At 33.5% G+C, this 20,259-nt stretch overlaps 4 protein-coding genes across 5 annotated transcripts; 2 read left to right on the top strand and 2 right to left on the bottom strand.

The window, feature by feature from the left end:
* Positions 1-3: 3 nt before the first annotated feature.
* On the top strand, positions 4-2,882 carry LOC133817000 (uncharacterized). Of its 2 annotated transcripts, none has more exons than XM_062249372.1 (3): positions 4-316; positions 1,046-1,942; positions 2,037-2,882. In XM_062249372.1, exons 2-3 carry the CDS (start codon positions 1,046-1,048, stop codon positions 2,532-2,534), a joined length of 1,395 nt encoding a protein of 464 aa, XP_062105356.1. In that variant the 5' UTR covers positions 4-316; the 3' UTR covers positions 2,535-2,882. The 2 variants fall into 2 exon arrangements, with proteins under 2 accessions (XP_062105356.1, XP_062105354.1); XM_062249370.1 differs by having other exon boundaries at positions 4-321.
* Positions 2,883-5,286: 2,404 nt separating this feature from the next.
* LOC133816999 (GEM-like protein 5) lies at positions 5,287-7,156 on the bottom strand. Its single transcript, XM_062249369.1, has 3 exons — positions 6,498-7,156; positions 5,809-6,083; positions 5,287-5,712 (listed from the first exon to the last, which is right to left on the bottom strand). The coding sequence occupies exons 1-3, from the start codon at positions 7,048-7,050 to the stop codon at positions 5,494-5,496; spliced, it is 1,047 nt and encodes a 348-aa protein (XP_062105353.1). The 5' UTR covers positions 7,051-7,156; the 3' UTR covers positions 5,287-5,493.
* Positions 7,157-13,108: 5,952 nt separating this feature from the next.
* Positions 13,109-14,576, top strand: LOC133816998 (cysteine-rich and transmembrane domain-containing protein WIH2). The gene is made up of 3 exons (XM_062249368.1): positions 13,109-13,422; positions 13,551-13,821; positions 14,266-14,576. Exons 1-3 carry the CDS (start codon positions 13,401-13,403, stop codon positions 14,321-14,323), a joined length of 351 nt encoding a protein of 116 aa, XP_062105352.1. The 5' UTR covers positions 13,109-13,400; the 3' UTR covers positions 14,324-14,576.
* Positions 14,577-14,852: 276 nt separating this feature from the next.
* Positions 14,853-17,873, bottom strand: LOC133816996 (protein AUXIN SIGNALING F-BOX 2-like). The gene is made up of 3 exons (XM_062249367.1): positions 16,858-17,873; positions 15,990-16,485; positions 14,853-15,899 (listed from the first exon to the last, which is right to left on the bottom strand). The coding sequence occupies exons 1-3, from the start codon at positions 17,307-17,309 to the stop codon at positions 15,126-15,128; spliced, it is 1,722 nt and encodes a 573-aa protein (XP_062105351.1). The 5' UTR covers positions 17,310-17,873; the 3' UTR covers positions 14,853-15,125.
* Between the last annotated feature and the right edge of the window lie 2,386 nt (positions 17,874-20,259).

Below are 20,259 nucleotides of genomic sequence, written 5' to 3'. Positions count from 1 at the left end.
GGAAATTTTAGACAGTATGTGTAATAACATACTTAATTTTTTTTAAATGCCACCATAAAATAATCTCTCATATATATGCCATTTTAAAATTTTGGACAAAAATACTCATATCAACCAAGACCCCTCACCTTCTCTCTTCCCAGCCAAACCAAACTCTTTCCTCTTCCCAGCCAAACCAAATTCTTCCCTCTTCCCAGCCAAACTCTCTCATTTCTATCTCATTATTTTCTCTCGGGTCACATTCTCACCATCTCAGGCGAAGCTCTCTCTCTCCCCACAGTCGCCGTCGCCACCGTCTTCTCCATCTCCGGCCACGGTAAGGTAAGACATTCGGTTTTCATGTGTTTTTTTAAAAAAAAAATTGAATCGTAATGTATAAATCGATGAAATGGGTTTGATTGTTAATCTTTATTTTGCAAAAAATGTAGCTTAAAATGGGTTTGATTCTATGTGCATTCTGCAAATTCTGCAAAAATTTTGTGGGTCGATGTTCTTTCGATTCCACATCGATGCTCCATCGATGACATACAGTGATTAATCGATGCTCCATCGATTATCCATCGATGGTATATCGATGCCATGTCGATTCTTTCATAATCGATGGTTTATCGATACCACATCGATGCATAATCGATACTGAAGTATAATCGATGCCACATCGAGTCCATATCGATGCTGAACATATATGGCATCGATTCGACATCGATACACCATCGAAAATAACATCTCAATTAGATGTTCGCATCAGCATCGACATGGCATCGATGGAGCATCAACGTGGACTCGAAAGGCTGCATCAATGTACCATCGAAAGGCCATCGATGGTATATCGATGCTACATCGATGCCATGTCGATACTGATGCATAATCGATGGCAAACGATGGTTTATCGATGCCACATCGATGCTGAACATATATGGCATCGATTCCATGCTCCATCGATGCTATTTCGATGGTACATCGATCCCATTTCGATGACAACAACAGATTGAGTATTTTTTATAAATTCAACTAATTCTTTTTTTTTTGTGTGGATATTTTGCAGATGCCACCCAAACGTATCCCACCACTTGAGATCCCTATGGAGGATCATTATGTCGGTCGTATGACCTATAGGGGTTCCGGGAGGTTAACAAAATTGAAGAAAAGATTTGAGGAGCATGGATTGTTGGGGAGGGTGAATGAGTCTGTTTTTGGACCATTCTTCACAGCCCCTCCCTTTTCGTTCTCTGGGGCATTGGTTCACACACTACTTTTGCGGAAGGTCAAGTCTCCGCGTGGCGATGAGGTACACTTCTTGATGGGCCCAAACTTATGTAAGTTTGGGGTGCACGAGTTTGCCATTATCACCGGCCTGAGCTGCTCCTGTCCACCACTTGTCGTTGACATTGAACCTCACATTACTTCCTCCCGCCTAGTTGATACATATTTCAGTGTGGAACCCGAAAAAGACATTCGGTTCAGTATCTTGGAACGAGCTTTTAGTATGTGCGATGTACCTGATGATTTGTACAAGCTCGGTTTGGTTTACTTTGTGGAGGGGATACTATTGGGCGCTGAGAACGACAATGCTATTTGGCGAGATTCATTGTCGATGGTCGAGGATTTAGATTATTTTGAGAAGTATCCATGGGGATCCCTTTCATTCGATACAACTGTGAAACAATTCAATAGAGATATGAAAGCGATTGGTGGTACAATACCAGGTAAGAAGGCGAAGAAGATCACTGAGGTGGAGTCTTCTAAGGGTTTTAAGGTGGAGGCAAAGTACACTTGCAAGGGGTATCCACCAGCCTTGCAATATTGGGCATACGAGACGATTCTTGATTTACAGAAGGAACACGCCAAGCCCTGTGGATTCAAGTTCCCTAGGATGCTACAGTGGGAGAGCATAGGCCAGTCGAAGCATTTGCATTTGAAGGATGTACTTGCGAGGAGACATGTAAGTTATAATACATTTAAATAATTCAAGAAATTTTGAATTATACTAATCAACTTATGTCATTTCTAATTTGATTGTTGTGTTTCCATTACAGTTGTCATGCATTTCTATCCTAAGGCCTCGACCAAATGAGCGAGACTTCTTTGATGCCGTATATCAGAGGACAGAGGGGGATGCTCCTAGGTATGCGATGCTACAGAATACGATCCAGCCTGCACCAGAGGATGGAAGACCTTACGATCCTGAGGCAGAGGCTGTTGCAGTGGCTGAGATAGCCGTTCAGGTTGGCATATTTGTGGAGGATGCCCCGACAAAGTCTGCTCCAGATACTAGTACAGAACCTACTTCTGCTCCTGCTCCTGCTCCTGGGGCTTATGAGGAGGTGTTGGGTGAGATAGCCAGACTATCAGGTGCAGTGGACGATGTTAAGGCCACTCTAGGTATCGTCCTTAAAAATCAAGAAGTCATATTAGAGAAGCTGGCAACACTAGGTGGTATACCTACTCCTGCACCTACTCCTGCACATACTCATGCACCCACTCCAACAGATGATGTAGAGTACGACATTCTCCCCTCATGTTACGAGCCTTAATGAGAATAGTTGTTAATGTTAGAGACATCCGGAATCATTGACATGCTATCAATTTTGGTAGATACATTATATGTTTTGCCTCTGATGTTATAAGTTTTTATTTTATTCTTTTCGTTTGAATTGTAAGTGGGCTTGGTGTTACTACCATACCATCTTGTCTATGCTTATGAGATCGTTCAAGCAAGAAAGAACAAAAAAGTGTTTTATGTTGGGATTTTTAGGATATTGGCTTTTATTAAGTTTGGACTAATTGAAATATAAAGGAAAAAAAATCAATAAACTTGCCATCGACAAAGCGCAATGTGACTCAGACAGAATTATTTTGTTAATTTAAGAAATATTGGCTGATTTTTTGTGCTCTGTTTTAAAAGCTTGACCTTAACCCTTTTTAGTTGGTACCCTTCTTTTTCCAAGATATAAGCTAATCTCATTTTCTTTTAAAGCTTCTGTCATGTTATCGAGGGGGAAAAAAGATGTTAAAACCATTACTGCTCACTTGGAATCGGATTGTGAGAACAAGAAGATTCCCAAGCTTGCCTACGGTTTTGCTAAAAGCAAATAGTGCTTACTTGACTATCTATGGCAATTCTAACCCCTAAAAGTAAGTCATTTTGGTGTAGGTACCAAAATAGTAAAATTTTAGCAAAATATTCACAAAAAATAAAAAGTATATTCTTTATTATTATACTATTTTATTTAAGCAAAACAAAATGCATTCCACCAATAAGAACTTATATGGTGGGACACCGTAGCATTCCACTAAAATAATGTTATGTTTGTCGTTTTATTGGAATTGATTTGGTGTAAATTTCACACCAAAATACATATATGATGTCCTATTGAAGAAGTTCTAAGACTCAACTTTATGATCCAGAGAATGTTAGATAAGAAACATATTATGAGCATTATAACCATAAATTAGATTCAACAACAATAATCAATGCTCAAGCAACAACCAATATCACATTTTATTTAGGGCATTAATTACACAAACATAGACGTATCTCTTAAGCTTGACATTGAGCTCCAATGCTCATCTTTGTCCCTTTAGAATCTCTCCAAAACAACACATAAGATCAAGTGCAAATGCAAGAAAAAACTTATGGATAGCAAACTCTTACCACACTACCACTATCCACCCAATTGCCACTCCATACACCATATATGTTATGCTCTCTTACCCTGAGGGGTATTAGTGGGCTAATTGGGCTCATTATAATATGAGGTGGTGAATTATAGATTAATGGGCCAATACATAGTCATTAGGGTGCCACCATGTGCCTCTAAGGCCAACTGCAACCGAATGGTATATCACCAAATTTTTGGTGATTTTACACTAATTGTCTTCCAACCGAACGGTATGTTACATAACATATATGCTGGTATCTACAGTAGCCCCTCAAATTTGAGGTGGCACTGTAAACCACGGCAAAAAAATTATTTAGTATATATTTTTACTTTTTAAATATAATACTAATAAAACTTGTTAAATGTACATATATTATAATTATATGTTTTTAAAAAATAATATAACAATAAATAATATATATTTTGGTGTAAGTTTTGGTGTTGTGGTTGTAATGGAAAAAAAATATGATGCTAAAATTCTTTAGTTTTGGTATTGGTGTAACACCATATATAGTGTTATGGGTTGGAAATGCCCTAATGCAATTAGTATGATTATTAGTTAATGGTTGTGATTATATAATAATGTTTGTAATTATATTAATCCATAATAATTATTCTACCAGAGAAGTCATTCACACTTCACAAAGAAGGAACCCATTTTAAGGATTAGGAGCTTCTTGACAAGGACACGCCCAGCTGATGCTGTTAAAAACTTCACAAAGCCAAACAAGTATGAGGATTTGATGGGCAGAGTGCTTCTTTTCTTGAAGGAAAACGATACTTTCTGCTATCGTTGTTTCATCCATAGACAGATTGGGCTGTTCTTAGAATATAAATAAACCAAGATAATGCCATACACAAATATAGCAAAGATAGAAAATGGTCTTGGGATCTTTAATTTGGTGCAATGATCAGTATCAGTTTATTGCCATGTACGGCTTTTTTTGTTTTTTCAAAACGGTACAACAACTTAGAAGGCATTTCAACCTATTCCTAAGAAAGGGTCAATGTCCTAATTCTCATGATATGTTGTGGAATAGTTCCTATAAATTGTAAGCACCAGAAAATCAGTTATGACAGTTAGTTTCTTGCTATAACTAACTTAACTATCTCAGCTGAAAATCAATCAAGGCCACTCGTATTTTTTCCATCTCAGCTGCCTATAAATATTGATTCATTCTCCTCATTTCAGAGATATAGAAAAAAGAGCAAGAAAGAGAGAAAGAGGGTACAGAGTAAAGAGTGAGATTGGGGTTCTTGGGTTTTGTAAGGAGCTGCATATGTTGATGAATATGCAAGCTCGGGTCTGAGTGTTTTGTGAGGAAGATAAGCACTTTGAGAGGATCCAAGAGAGTTGAATTTGCTTGACTGTATTGTACCAAGAAATTGTTCTTATCAATAAAGAGGAAGTTGGTGGTGTTCCAGAACCGGATTAGAGCCATAGATCACATCCATCTATTAGTCTTGAACCAGTATAATCATTGGTGTTGTTTATTGTTTTCTGCATTGTTCAATTCTCAATTTTTTAATCTTCCATTTGATTGTGCTCTTGCTTATTAGTTGTTAAGTTGGTTCTGTTTAGTTCAATTATCCCACATATGTGTTAATTGATCAGTCGAAGATGTTGAAAATTCGTAGTACAGGACAATACTTTTATTTTTATGGAAGAAAAAACGAACGAATAAGTGATCATTCACATCATAATGAAAGAATATTACAATCTGCCGAATCTAAAGACGATGGTAAAACAAACAAAATAGTTAAAACAAAGGATTCTATGCTCTCTCTCTCTCATATATATATATAATCCAACAGTATAATATAATGGTCACTATTTCTGATTAGGAAAGACTGGTGGGACGGCATATCCAGAAGCCACAAAAGTGGATATACTTTCAGTCAAATGCCTTGATGCTTTCTCATAATTTACAAATCCCATAAACCAGAAATCATGGCCGTCGATTGTCACAACCTGCATGTACTTCTCCGATGGACTTTCCCTCATCACAACTGGGTTGACTGTGCCAATGTTTCCCAAAGGTACCATAACCTACAAAGACAAAATCAATTATATATATATGAAAGTGTCTCATATGATATCTTAACATGAAACAAATAAGTTAGTAGTAATAATAAAATTTATTACCTTGTAATAGCTCCAACTCTGTTGACCAGAGGGAGCAGTGAAAGACAAGGGTCGATCACTACAGAAAGCTATATGAATATTTGACAAGTAAAGAGTTCCAGCAACTGGTCCAGTTGATGTTGAAAGGTAACAAGCCCATGTCTTCTTCAGCTTCTCATTCGGAAAAGTAGAGAAGCTTTGCTTGTACAGACTTTCATATCCTCCTCCGGTTAAGGCCTTGGCCGTCAAGTTCATCTTCCCCCACGCAGCTCCGGACACAGACGGCGCCGTTTTCACTGAACAATCACAAAAACTCACACCCATTAGCATCTACTCAAATGGGATTCTTATCAAAATAGTATATATTTTTTTCTTCTAAATATTTTGCATTATATATACACCATACAAAAAAAAAATCTATTCTCACTGATTACTCTATCGAGATATTGTTTTTGTAATGTCATTTTTGCATAATCGCCTTCTTTTAATAAGTGATACACCTCACCATTAGCTATTATCCAAACCTAAGTAGAACACTGTTTCTTCCTATTCTTCTCTGTTTCATTCAGTCATAAGTAATCTTCTCTACACATTTTCAGTAACTCTAAAAAGAAAACTACTCTGCAAATAATTATAAAATACCATTTTACTCGATCTATATATATATATATATGTATATGAATAAGGATAGAGAAGAGTTAGTAAATTACGGTTGTGCCAGATGTTGTTGGCCAAAGACTCGGCCTTGTTGCTCCACGAGTTGAAGACATGGAGCATAGACTCCATTGGACTTCCACTATTGGCAGACCTTTCAATGGGGCTGTATTGAAGGTAAGGGTAGTGAACCTGCCGAGCCTCATCGTCGCTCGGGGCACCCCACAAGGCAGCTTTCTTGTTCGACGGGTGGCACGTGGGCACAGCAGGGTGCCCCATCACGTGCGTCCCCCATTTCTCTTCGCTCTCAACTGTGGTCGGTAGTGGAGAATGATGAGGAGGAGGAGCCGAGGAAGAAGGAGCTTCTTCACCTTGAAAATGAACCCTTTTCTCTTGGGGTTTTGGAGATGATGATGGCGATGGTGAAGCCGGGGGGACTACTGTTTCGTTTGTCGTTTGAGCTGGAACGGTGCCGTTTTGAACATGGTTGGTTTGATGAACAGTTGGTACAAAAGGGTTCGTTTCTTTGGGTTGGGAGGTTTGGTGAAAAGGGTTGATTTCTTCTGCTGTGGGATACGAAACATGGGTTTTGTCGTTGTTGTTGTTCATCTTCGTGGATGGGAATGAAGAAAACAAAGATCAGATGAAAAATGGTATTGGAGGCCTTTTTCTATTGTGGAGAAAATATGAGATTTGTGATGTGCTTGGAATTATAGGAGGGGTCTTTATATAAAGAAGACTAAAATGATTTTCAATTTAAGATGGGATTGAATTTAAAAGTGTGGCTTTCTTTCCTAGTTTTTCTAGAAAGAAAGGTGATTTTTCTTTGAAGAAATAAAGAAATAATCAATGACATATGAAAGCGAGTAGATTGACTTGTGAACGCAAATACGCGCATATAACGAATGGTTTGCTTAACTTAACCGTGTTATATTCAATTAACTCTCTCTTTCATTGATTTTTAGAGGTCTCAACGAGCGATATGTTGAGAAAACGAATCCTTTAGGTCATAAAAGAACTACGCCGTACAATATTATGTAAATTTATTTGTATTATAGTACACGTGTATGCGTACAAATATAGAATATGTAGAATAAGAACATGTTACAAACAACAAAAGGGGAAATACTATACTAAGAGCATATGCGATCGAGTTAAATTGTTGATACATTGCTAAAATATATCTCATTTTACAAAAAACTTGCTCAAATAGTATGTAAAATTTGGCACATGCTAAAAGTTTGGCCAAATTTAACATACAATATAGCATAGTGCATATTTTGCATCACTATAAATGCTACATTTTTTTATTTAATTTTATATCATTTTTATTATTTTAGTATTATTTTTATCTCTTTGCATTAAATAATATAATTTTTACCTTATTATTTTATTATTATTTTATACTATCAACAATAAAATATAAAGAAAAATAATTACTTTTTTTTTATATTTTCAATAAATATTAAATTAGCATTAGTTAAATATTAAATTTTACAAGAATTTTTACAATTGTATATTTGAGTATAATACTAAAAATTATGCTAAATATATAATATAATAATTTTTTGTGCAAAATATAACACATTATTTACATCTCCCCGTAGGAGATGATCTATATATCACAAATATGAAATTTGGTCAATTTATGACTCATGTTGGGAATTGTATTATAACCACATTAGGTAGTGGCATTATCTGATCTTAGAAAACTACGGTTCTATATAATATATATTGGGATGGAGCCAGAAAATAGAAGCAAAATAGAAAAATATTTTTTTAAAAAACAAAAATAGTGAGAATATTTATAATTATAATAATGGTGTATTAAAATATAATTTTTTTATAGGAGCCAACATAAAAATATTATCTTAAGAGGGCTACACTTTCTCATGTCATCCACTCATTTATATATGTTGTGTGATTGGAGTATTAGTTTGTATTGTTGTGATATATTCATTCTAATTAATTATATCTTTTTGGATGATATGAATAATTCAATTCGTCCAAATAGATATAAATAATTAGAATTTGACAAATCAAATATATGACACATTTAACTTTATAATTACTATGTTAAAATTTAACTGGGCCGATCTTAAAATGTGAATCCTAGTAGTATTTTTTCAATGATATTTGAAGATTTATTGTATGTAAAAAATTGATATTTTTCAAAATTTTAGAACTCCTTTAATTGGAGGCCTAGGTACAGGCCCAATCTAACTATAACCTCAAACTAGGAAAAACTTTATGAGAAATTTAGGCAAATATGAGAAAAATAAATGTAGTTTGTATATTTATGGGAAAAAAATAATTATATAAAATATAGAAAGTTTTGAAAAATAAGTTTAAAATATAGTAATTCTATATTATATAAAAAATAGATTACCACAATCATAAATACACAAAAATATCTCTCATTCTCTCATTTCTCTCTCTCTCTCACAATATCTCTCTCTATTTTCTCATTTCTTCCTCTCTCTCCCTCATTTGGTTCTCTAATCTTAGCCCTCCGTCGATGATGCTACCTCCGTCCCTGCCCCGGACGACGACGACGCACCTACACCCCTGACGGCAACGTACCTCCACCCCTCTAGTCATTCTTCTTCTTCTTCTTCTTCTTCTCTACTTTTATGTTTATTCTCTTTGTTATTTCTCTTCTTTTCAATATCTGGTTTTGTCATTTCAAATCTGATTTTGCACTTCATATTTTTTTCATTCTAAACGTAATTGTAACCGGTTACAATCACGATCTGTTATGATTTCTGGGGTTTTTTTTTATTCTTCAGATCTGTTTAAGTAACTGGGTACAATGATGTCTCATTCTTTTTATTCAGATCTGATTTTTTTTAGATCTAGTTGTAAGCAGTTACAATAATGATTAATTTAGATTTATTTCTTTAGATCTAATTTTGTTTTCACACCTGACTAAGTAACCAGGTATCATGACGATTGATTATTTTTTTTAGATCTCAATCTGTAATCAGTTACGACTGTGATCAGTTTAGCTTTTTTGTTTGTGATCCTATTTGTTTCCAAGTCTGGCAAAGTAACCGGTTACCATCACAACTGTTTTTTTCGTATCTATTTTGTTTTTTAGACCTTGCTGTAACCAATTACATTCATGATCAATTTAGTTTATTTTTTTCATATCAGCTTTTTTTTCTTTCCAAATCTATTAAGTAATCAGTTACAATTCAGTTGACATTTTGATAATGTACATTACTCAAAAATCAAAATTATTTTTATAGTTGTAACTAGTTACTACAACACCACTTAAAAAATAAAATTGATTTTTGTTGTTATAACCAGTTACCACACATAACAACAACAACAAAAAATGACAGTGGCACAAGATTACTATCACAAAAAAATAATCAGAATTGTTTTGATAGTGGTAATCAATTACTACGAATAAAATGTTGATCTTAGAAGATAAAAAATTTAAGAAAAGAATAAGAAATATCAATAAAAAGTATGGTGATGAAAGTCTTAGATTTTTTTTCTTCAAAAATTATGCAAAAAAAAATATATTTTATAAAATATGAATGATAAAAAACAATAAAAATAGATTAAAATTATAAAAATAAACTATAAAAACTAACTACTAAAAATGTATAAAAGATAAAATATAGTATACAAATATATGGGAAAAAATTCCCATAAAAATGTAAACAAAAAAAAAAGCCATAAAAAGCCTAAAGAAAAAAAACTGCCATATTTTTCAAAGTTTAAGAATAAATTTTATATTTGGTGTAATTTTATCAAATTATATATAGCATTGTAAATTTAAAAAAATTATAAAAAATACGAATAATAGTTTATAACAATTTTGTTACTGCTTGATACAATTTTCTATTTAGACTGTAAATGTTGTTTGCAAAATTATAACATGTGGTTACAAACTTGTTAACTTTGGTTACAAAAAAAAGTTAATATTACAAATTTGTAAACGTTGTTTACAAAATAAATTCCATATTTATAATTATGCCCTTCTGTATTTTTTAATTTTGTTCCAAATTTTGTATTTTTTTTTCAAAATCTTAGATAATTTTGTAAACTTCCCAAAATTTTATTGTAGTGGTGTCATTTTCACTCTATGGGTGAGAATTTTTTTTAATCTTGCCCAACTAATTTTTCTCCCACCAATTAACTTTTTGTTCTTGAAAAAGCACACACATCCACTATTACTAACATAATCTTTTTTCTCTAGGTAAAAATTGATAACTTTTTCTCCCAAACTAGCAATCTTTTTCTTCTTAAAAGAATAGAAGATTTTGGTTCTTTAACTTATGATTTGCTTCTTATAAATATTATTCTCCTCACTTTCACTTGTTTTGGTTTTCTTCTTTCTTTTTTTGGTCTATATTTTGCTTGCAATCAAAGTGTGTGGTTATCAAGTTAAATCTCTAACCACCACTCTCAGTGGACCTAAACTAAAACAATTTTCTCTTTAGTCTCATCTCTATCTTCTTTCTGTCTCCATCATCTTTCCATTTGAGCAATATCGATAGATATAGTTTTGGGTCCCAATTAATTATCAAACATATACAACAATCCAAAAATAAAATGAAAACAACAAATACAAAACATAAATTAATCTAAATTCCAAGATAGATTTTTTGGTCCAATAGAATAAAATTGGAATGAAAAGTGCATTCCTACACAAAGGTTATTCTACTGTTTGGTTTGAATTGTATGAAAGGGAATTCTTACTCCTATAAAATTACAATTTACTATTTGATTGTTTAAATAAATTGTTATTCAAATCTTTTACTATTGGAATACTCTTTCCATTCCAAAGCTATTAATAAAATTATTGTTTTACCCAACTTACTTTAAATATTATTTTTATATATGAAACTTCTTAGAAATAATGATATTTTTGTCTATATTTTCATATAATCCATCACAACATCAATAATAGAATATTTTTTATTCTAGAGCTCATTCATTCAGAAAAAACTAAACAATGAAATATTATTACTATTCTTATTATATTTAAAATTACTAACTCCCTTACAATTTTAATTCTATTACAAAGAACCAAACATCACCTAAAAGCTTTTATTTAAGTGAAGTGACAAAAGTACTGATAAATGCTAATCGGCACCCTTGGTGCAAGTAAATATGAGTTCTACATATTTCAACTAATTTAAATTTAAACTAAAATATATGGGATTTGATATTTAATTGCACCAATAGCGATATGTTATAATGTTGGACACCTAGAGTGTCTTATGACAATACTCAAAATTAATATATAATCAATGTATTTTACAGTCATATCTATAAATGGTCTTATACTTTTTTCCAAAAGAGAAAGAAACCACACCCGTAGGGTTACAAATTCTTCATAGAAGTGTCCTAAGACTCGAGGGGCAAACCTAGACTTTGGTTTCACTAGGACCATAATAATTTTTTTTAAAAGCTAGATAATAGTCAAATATATATTTTTTAAGATACGCAATCAAACAATCATTCAACCATTGATGATGTTAACTTAAAAAATTTAAGGAGTACTAAGAAAATTACATTGATTACTAGAATTTTTAGACTCGTCGCGACTACAAAATGCTAGAGCTTATCGTAAAAGAAACCAAACACATTCAAGTGATGCAATAATTCGAATGTGATTCTTAATTCTATCTTCAATATTATTTTTGAAAAAATCTTTTAGGTGGCCTTAACTCAAACTCCATATATTTAAGTAATATTCGTGCTGTCTTTTAACCTAATATACGAGAAATTTGTGAAAATAACCTCTTTTTTTTTAAGTGGTTTTGTACTCTGACCCACTTTTAATAATTTTTTACAAAATAGTCTTTGTCTAAAATTCGACCAGCTGTCTAAAATTTTCGACCACCTGTCTAAATTATGAGAGATCATTTTGCAAAAAATTATTAAAACTAGGCTAGAATGCAAAATGACTTTAAAAAATAGGTCATTTTGCCAAGAAACCCTAAAATTTATTACTAACATGTTACTTTAATAATAATAAAAAAAACATATTTAACTCATTACTAAAATTGATAAATATTGTGTACATTATAAAAAACTAAAATGGTAAATAAATAAATAAATTTTATTATCTGAATAACTTTTAATTGAATGGTTTTTTTTTAGACCCAACTAATAAAAATTTGACTTCTGAGATCATTTAAAAGAGAAATTTGTCAAAATGATATTTATTTTTTAAGTGATTTTGTATTCTCACCTACTTTTTATAATTTTTTGTAAAATGGCATTTGTCCAAAATTCAACCAGTTATCCAAATTTTTTGACCAACTGACTGGCTATTTGAATTTTTAGACCACCTGTTTAAATTTTCGACTAGCTGTCTAAATTATGAGATACTATTTTGTAAAAAATTATTAAAACTAAACTAGAGTGCAAAATAACTTTAAAAAATAAGTTATTTTGCCAAAAAAAAAACCGAATTTAAAAATATCAATAACATAAGTGACAAAATAATGAAAACAAAATAAATACTAAAGAAATCCAAACATTAATTATAATGTACATAGTTTTTTATTTCTGGAAATCATAAAGTATATGGTTAGTCTTATCTTGTCACATGCCCATTATATCAATTAATTTGCTGAAACAGTCAAAACCTTCGAAGGTAAGATTGATGTATCCATCGTCATCGACATCGAAGTATTGAGTCCGTTGACTTCCTTATAAACGACATGTCGTTCTAATCGATGAACGAACCTGTCGTTTTGCACAAAACGACGACGTTTGATTGGAAGACATGGGAAACCTTAGCGAAAACAGGCTAGCAAATATGATGATCTGGTCCCATTACTGCCAAACAATAAATTGAGTCTGAGAAGCCAACTCTCCGAACCCTTAAATTATCTTCGTATTAATATCACCAATTCATTTTCAAATTCGATTAGGTTGATCACAACGAACCGAAACCTAATCCAAGATCTCTATTCCCGCACCAAAAAATGAGTTACGATCCTCCACCTGGTGAGTCATTCGATTCTATCTTCATTTTTTGTTTGTAATTTCAATTCAATTTTCGTACTTTTGTGTTATGTGATCTTGTTTTGATGTAATTCTTGTGAATTTCGGTTTTTTTTATCTTATTTGTTTAGGGTACGGATCCGGATATCAACACCATCATCATCATCAACCACCGCCTCCACCGGGATATCCATCAGCGCCGCCTCCTCCAGGGTATCCGGGATACCCACCGCCACCGCCTCCGCCTCATCAGGCTCCTCAGTACGAAGGGTATCAGGGGTATTTTGGAGGAGGAGGGTATCCACCACCGCCTCCTCAACCCCAGCCGTACGATCAGCACTGTCACTACGATCACCACCATTACCAAGAACGCCATGGTTGTCTTTCGTTTCTCCAAGGCTGGTATGCACTATGCACTCTATTGGGTCTTTTTTTTTTGTTCCTTACATTACATGTCATTGATCTAGTTCCTTTTCTATTTGTGGCTCATGATGTATTTTTATTAGTTTCTTGATTGAAACAGTTTGTGATCATAAAGCTAAAATCCAGTTTCATATCTTAATCAAAAAGCAGTGTTTTCTTGACTTTATAATGCTTCTTTTCCCAAAAGAAAATATTCTCAGAGTTAGTTGCAATTGCTGAGATTATCATGTGGAATCAGTAATTTTTTTTAAGCTTTTTTCCAAAAAGTAGTGCATAACAACACCTATAAACTTTGACCCAACTCAAGAGAGTAGCTCAAATAGTTGAATTTACTATCTTTTGGTTTGCAAGTTAAAGCTTTGATTCAAACTATCTTTTTATGTTTTTGTTTTTGGGGTTATGACAACAATTCAATGTATGCAGTTTCGCTGCCCTTTGCTGCTGTTGTATGTTAGAAGAATGCTGCTGCTGTCTGTGGTGAATTAAAATGCAAGTGACTATCGGTTCAGCGCTTTCTTTCTGCTCTTGGTGTTGTGCTAGAGGTGTTCATCTAAAGCTAAATTGTTTTAATTATTATGTACTGAGTGTTGCTGTTATTAACCTCTTTGAGTTATATTGAAGAGGTTTTGTGACATTGTTTATTGGGGATTCTTCATTCCCCCGTTATTTTTGTGCAGTTGTGTGTAAAAACGCTTCATTATTAGCAGTAGTGCATGATATCAGACATTGCTGGATATTTGGTATTCTTTTTAGTTTTCAATGCTGTTTCTCACTTTTTTTCCCCAAATTTTCTCACTAATGTAATTCCCAAAGCTAATTGGCATCTTTGTGAGCCGAATTGAATTTCAAATTCTTCATTTGACATCATAATGCCTCCTTACCAAGCTAAACTGAAATTATACCCCACGTAATACAAAAGCATATTGTTTGAGGTTTTGAGAACAATTGAACCAGTTAATTTCGTTTGTAAGAGGTCGAAAAATTCAAGTGAGAAAATACAACTCGGCTCCTGCTTTAAACTTCTATATATACCAATCTGACTTAGAGAAGAACAAACAATATTTGCAAGTGCTAACACCGTCTAAATTATAACATCGGATCACAATAGTCAAAACCCTCGTAAACAAACACAATTACATACCACCACTAACCAGTAATAACCACCACCGAGCTATAAGTCCATTTATCTGTTCTGCTAAACAGAGTACAACATCTTGCAACTACTAAATTAAGAACAAAAAATAAAATGGAAGCCTAAAAAGAAAAGGTAACCCCAAGTGCAGTTAAAGAGTCACCACGAACTCCGGCGCATCATCCCTTCTCCCTACCATCGTTCGGTACAGGTACATTTTCTCTACAGCCTGCTCATCTTCGTTAAGGCAAAACTCACTCTCTTCATTGTCATTTATAATTTCAACATTAAGACTAGGCATCTTCTTGGCCACTGCCTTGCAACCTCCCAAGGTGACTCCACAGGACGACATCCAAAGGGATCGCATTGTTTCATACTTTCCCACGTCCGATAGAAGTGCCATGTCACCAAAGGGGCTATCCCTAATCTCGAGCTTTCGAAGTTTCTTGCAGCCATTCAACACATACAGCATTCCTTTGTCACTGTCCCCAGCAAATGCAATAGACAACATTTCAAGCTGCTCAGCATACATTCCAATGTAGAGAAAAACCTGGTCTGTAAGAAGGCCAGAGAGGGACAAACGCCTGATCTTTTTGCATCCCTGGACAATCGCCCCAAAACCTTCATCCAACGGCTGTGAGGTCACAGGGTCTGGTTTTGTAGGATCAAGGATGCATAGCCTGAAGCGGATAAAATTAGGACAATTCTTGGCTACCGTTATCAGAGCCGCATTGGTCATCTGCTGACAGAAGTAGAGCAAGGAATGAAGCTTTGGGCATCCCATGGAAATGGAAACTAGGCCTTCTTCTGTAACAGCATCATGCCCAACCCCATAAGGATCAGATGGAAAAACTCTCAATTCCTGCAACTCTTTACAAGTAGAAGCTACCACTGCTAGTCCTTTGTCTCCAATACAATCTAGTATCTGCTCAATCACATAGACTAAATGTTATTCCATATAAAATTTAAGAAAACTGCAACTAAATTTTTATAGAAATGGCTAAAAAGAACGTACCCACAAACGCTGAAGTTTCACACAGTGACGAATTAGCTTAATGAGATCAAAACCATGTATGCCTGGAGCATAACTTAGGTTCAAAGATGCGAGGTTAGCGCAAATGGGATAGAAAGCTCTGATGCACCGAGGTGTAACCTCCAAAAACCCTGACAAGCTCCTAATCGATGTACATTTTGCAAGAGTAGTCTTCAGGTTGAGGTAGGACTCAGAATGGGGGTCTTGGACGCAAGACCCAGTTCCCAAGTCCAGTAGTTGAGGAGCTTTCATCAGTATTTTCTGAAGGGTGTCAAGAGGAACAGCACGGTTTAACCTCAACACTTTGAGACCAGGGGACCTTGCAACGAGTCTCTCAAGAGCAGCTAAATTAATTTCTCCTTTGAGGCAAGCAAAATTGAGGGACACCAGTGAAGTGCATTGGTCAGCAAAGCAGCTAAGCCACTGCCCTTTATGGTCATCAATATCATTCTCTTGAAGATCCAACTCCCTCAGATGCCTATACAAAAAACAACACAAAGAATTTGTCAAAAAAAATAAAAATACAACACATAAAGAAAGAGTAAGAGAGTGTCAGATACAAACTCAACAAAAACAACAACAACAACACCCTGACACCAACATAGCATTAATTGCCTAATTTGGCTGGATCTACACATATTCATATGCCTCTTTGGTTCACCAATACAGAATAATCGTTCACCAATATAGTATATGAGCCCTAAAACATATTCATAAGCTAAATCACAACAAGACACTTTGAATCAAAGGGGTTTCCCAAATTAGCTACAGTTGACATTTGGGTACAAAATAGTAAAGCTCAACAGAGTCAAGACAAAAAAACAAGTAAAAGTCAATTCAAAATTCTTACTTGCAATTGGCAGCAATAGCAGCAAGGCCATCAGTGGTGAACCCTTCACAGCTAACAAGAACTAAAGATTTGAAATTGACAAAGGACCTAGAAAGCAAGTCCAAGCTATCATCAGAGACCACCATTCTCTTCAATCTAAGCTCCTCCAACCCAACACGGCTTCTGGCCAAGGCTTCAATCCAAGGCTGAACAAAGCCACCCCATTCGTAAGGAACCAAATTGAAATCTGCAAAATGAGGCTTGCCCTTCAAAGTAAGTGACTTCAGCCCTGGAAACCTGTTGATAGTCCTCTCAGGACTGATCGCATAGCAATTCCCTATGAACACTCTTTCCCTGCTAAACCTCTCGATTCTATACCATGACTTGCACACCAACGACAACGCGTTTCGGTCCTTGTGCGATGTCACGTAGTCGAACACATGTTCTATTACCTCGTCAGGAGAATAGTTCATCTTTCTTTAACACCCAATTCAAAAAAAGAAGAAAAATATTAAAAATCCCAACTTTCTCAGAAAAAAAAACTCAAAGATGAAAACTTCCGAAGATCTGAACCAGGTTTTCGGCTCAGCTAGAGTCCCAGAACCTTTGGAAGAAAAAACTTAGATCTGAATATATAAAGAGAGAGAGAAAGACTTTAAAATGGAGGAGATATGAGTGTTAGAAGAAAAATGATATCACTTAAAATTACAGACTCTGCCACTCTCTTCTTCCATTAATTACTTCTCAATCTCAGATCTGTACTCTGAGAAAACAAAATAAATAAAAATAATTGAGCTGAAAATAAAAAGAAAGAAAGATATTCTCTTTTCTTCTGGGTGATCATCTTGAATCAAATACTGATGATTGCAACTATGACGAAACAATCGAAAAAAAAAAACAGATCGAAGCTCGTAGATAACTCAGAATCAAACTCGTTTTCCAGAAATGGAAACTCGTAAATAAATCGAAAAATACTAATGATTCTTAACTCAAGAGAGAGTGTTTATCAACACACCATACCACTCACTACTGCTACTCTCTCTCTCTCTCTCTCTCTCTCTCAGACGCACACTCTCGTGTTAAAGCTAACACAGCCTTAACCTAACCATGGTTAGTTTATCTAACCATTGGTTCGTTCCTTGGAGGCTTTTATTAGATCCAACGCTCAGATTTCATTTAGTGAGCGAATGAAGAACAATCTGAGACCGTCGATTGGGTTATCATGCATGTGTCCTTGTCACTTCCGAAGGGACGCTTCTCTCTCTTCTCAGTATGCGAAATTACGAAAAAACCATGCAGAGAGATAAGATTGAAATCTTTGTTACGCGCGCGAGTGGTCGAAACTCGCGGCTTGCGACTCGAGACAGCCCATGTGACTGAATCGTAGTGCCCTAGACCGACACTCAAACAATAGAGAAAGCGAGTACACTAATTACTTACTCGCGAGAGTAGCTTCTTCTAAAATTTGTTTTTAACAAAAATCATTTTTTTTCTTTTTGTTTATTTTTTACTAATTGGGTTTCTAATTTTTTATTTTTTATTTTTATCTTGGTGGTAATTTTCTTAGTTGATAATATGGGATTTGATTAATGATTAGAGAGATTCAGTAAAAAAAAAAAGAAAAAAAAATAAGAGTAAAATGATTTGGACAAAATCTAAAAAAAGACTGCTTTTAAATGCACCGAAATCAAATATGATGAAAATGGTGGTGAGAGAGAAAGAATCACTACTGTTACTCACACAAGTGAGAACAAAGAACAAGGATGATTATTATGATTATGATAAGGATAACGATGACCATCATGATTGATCATATGATTCTCTGTGTGATGGTGCACTGTACTACATTCCACCTTCTCTACCTAAAATGATTCAACTGTTTTGTACACTGCACACTATTTTGTTTTGGTGTTTGTTTGGCTATAAGGATAGTAGGATTAGGATGACCCAAACAAAAAAGGAGTACATCTATAGCATCACTTAATTTTAATAATTTTAAGTACCTAGTACTAGTGATGTTCATAAATGCAAATAGAATTTTCTTTTTCTTCTATATATTTATTTTCTTTAATTTTTATGGTTTTCAGTAAATTTTTGTGTGATAAAAAAAAATGGATAATCCACAGTGATTAGATACATTTTTCAAAAAGTTAATTATTAGTGGTCATTTTAATGGGTTTTACTAGTATGATGGGAACCACCTCTCTATGTAATCAAAAATTATTGAGAAGTTATTAAAGCACTTAAATATTAGCATATATTTATACCTTCTTTTCTTTTTTTCTTTCTTGCAAGTAAGAAATAAGTTTGAATTTGTTTTTTCCCTTTTAAAAGAAAAAATATTAACTATAATAATAATAATGATTATAATTAAGATGTTTTCAAATCCAACCCTACTTCCATATTTTTGTTTAAGTGCTTTTCAAGTGGGTACCTAACATCTTTTTAATGTCAAACTCTCTACTATACTATTATTGATAACTTTGACTAAAACACCGTTTATAGCTCATTTTTCTCCACACTTTTCTTCCTCAATTGCTTAATCCATTAATAATTTCCTCCTAAACCAGTCAAACTCAAACTCTTAATATAAAATTATATTATTTTCCACCTTTTTTATTTTTTTATTACTAATTTGAACGATCAATACCAAATAATTATAAACAGAACCATTTGTTTTTATTTCATAAATTGGTGAAATACCAACTCTTCAAGTTCGGTCATAAATTAAAAAATGTTATAAATTTTTGTTCTTAGTCTTTTATAGCGGATTGAAATTGGAGAAGAAAAAAATGTTAAGATTTGAGAAGAAAATTCAAACCATTGAATTGAGGATATTATTTTTCACTAATTTATAAATAAAAATTAAAGATAGAGAAGACTCAAAACTACATAATTCTATAAATTATGTGTTTGATCATATTACTTATTTAAATTTTGACATAAAATTTTTTTTAATGTTATATTTTATAAAATAAATCATCAAACTCAATTTTAAATATAAATTGATTAAAAATTCTAAATTAATTAAATATGACAACATAATTATTATAAAATTATTACACTTTTGTATAAAATTATTAATTTAATGAATTATTTGTGATTTTAATTCGAATTTTTTTAACTGAAATTAGTTATATAATATACACGTGTCTAAAAAACAATTTATTAAATCACAAATTCCAAATAAATAATGGAACCCTAAATTAATTAACAAGTTCAAACCATTTTCTTTTTAAGATGGTGTCTTTGTGTATGTACAACGTTTTAGTGTGTGAAACGACAAAAGAAAGAACATGAAACGCAGTGATGTAGTAAAGAGAGTATAGAGAAGAAGAGTACTTGTATTTCATTAATTCTCAGCTAGTAGTCCTTGTTGTTTATGTACATAGTTCAGTTGTAAGTAAAAAGGACTATAAAGAT

Source organism: Humulus lupulus, chromosome 2 (genome assembly GCF_963169125.1).
Source record: "Humulus lupulus chromosome 2, drHumLupu1.1, whole genome shotgun sequence".
Classification (NCBI taxonomy): Eukaryota; Viridiplantae; Streptophyta; class Magnoliopsida; order Rosales; family Cannabaceae; genus Humulus; species Humulus lupulus.
Note: the sequence above shows the minus strand (reverse complement) of the source record. Positions and strands in the feature narration are given on the sequence as shown.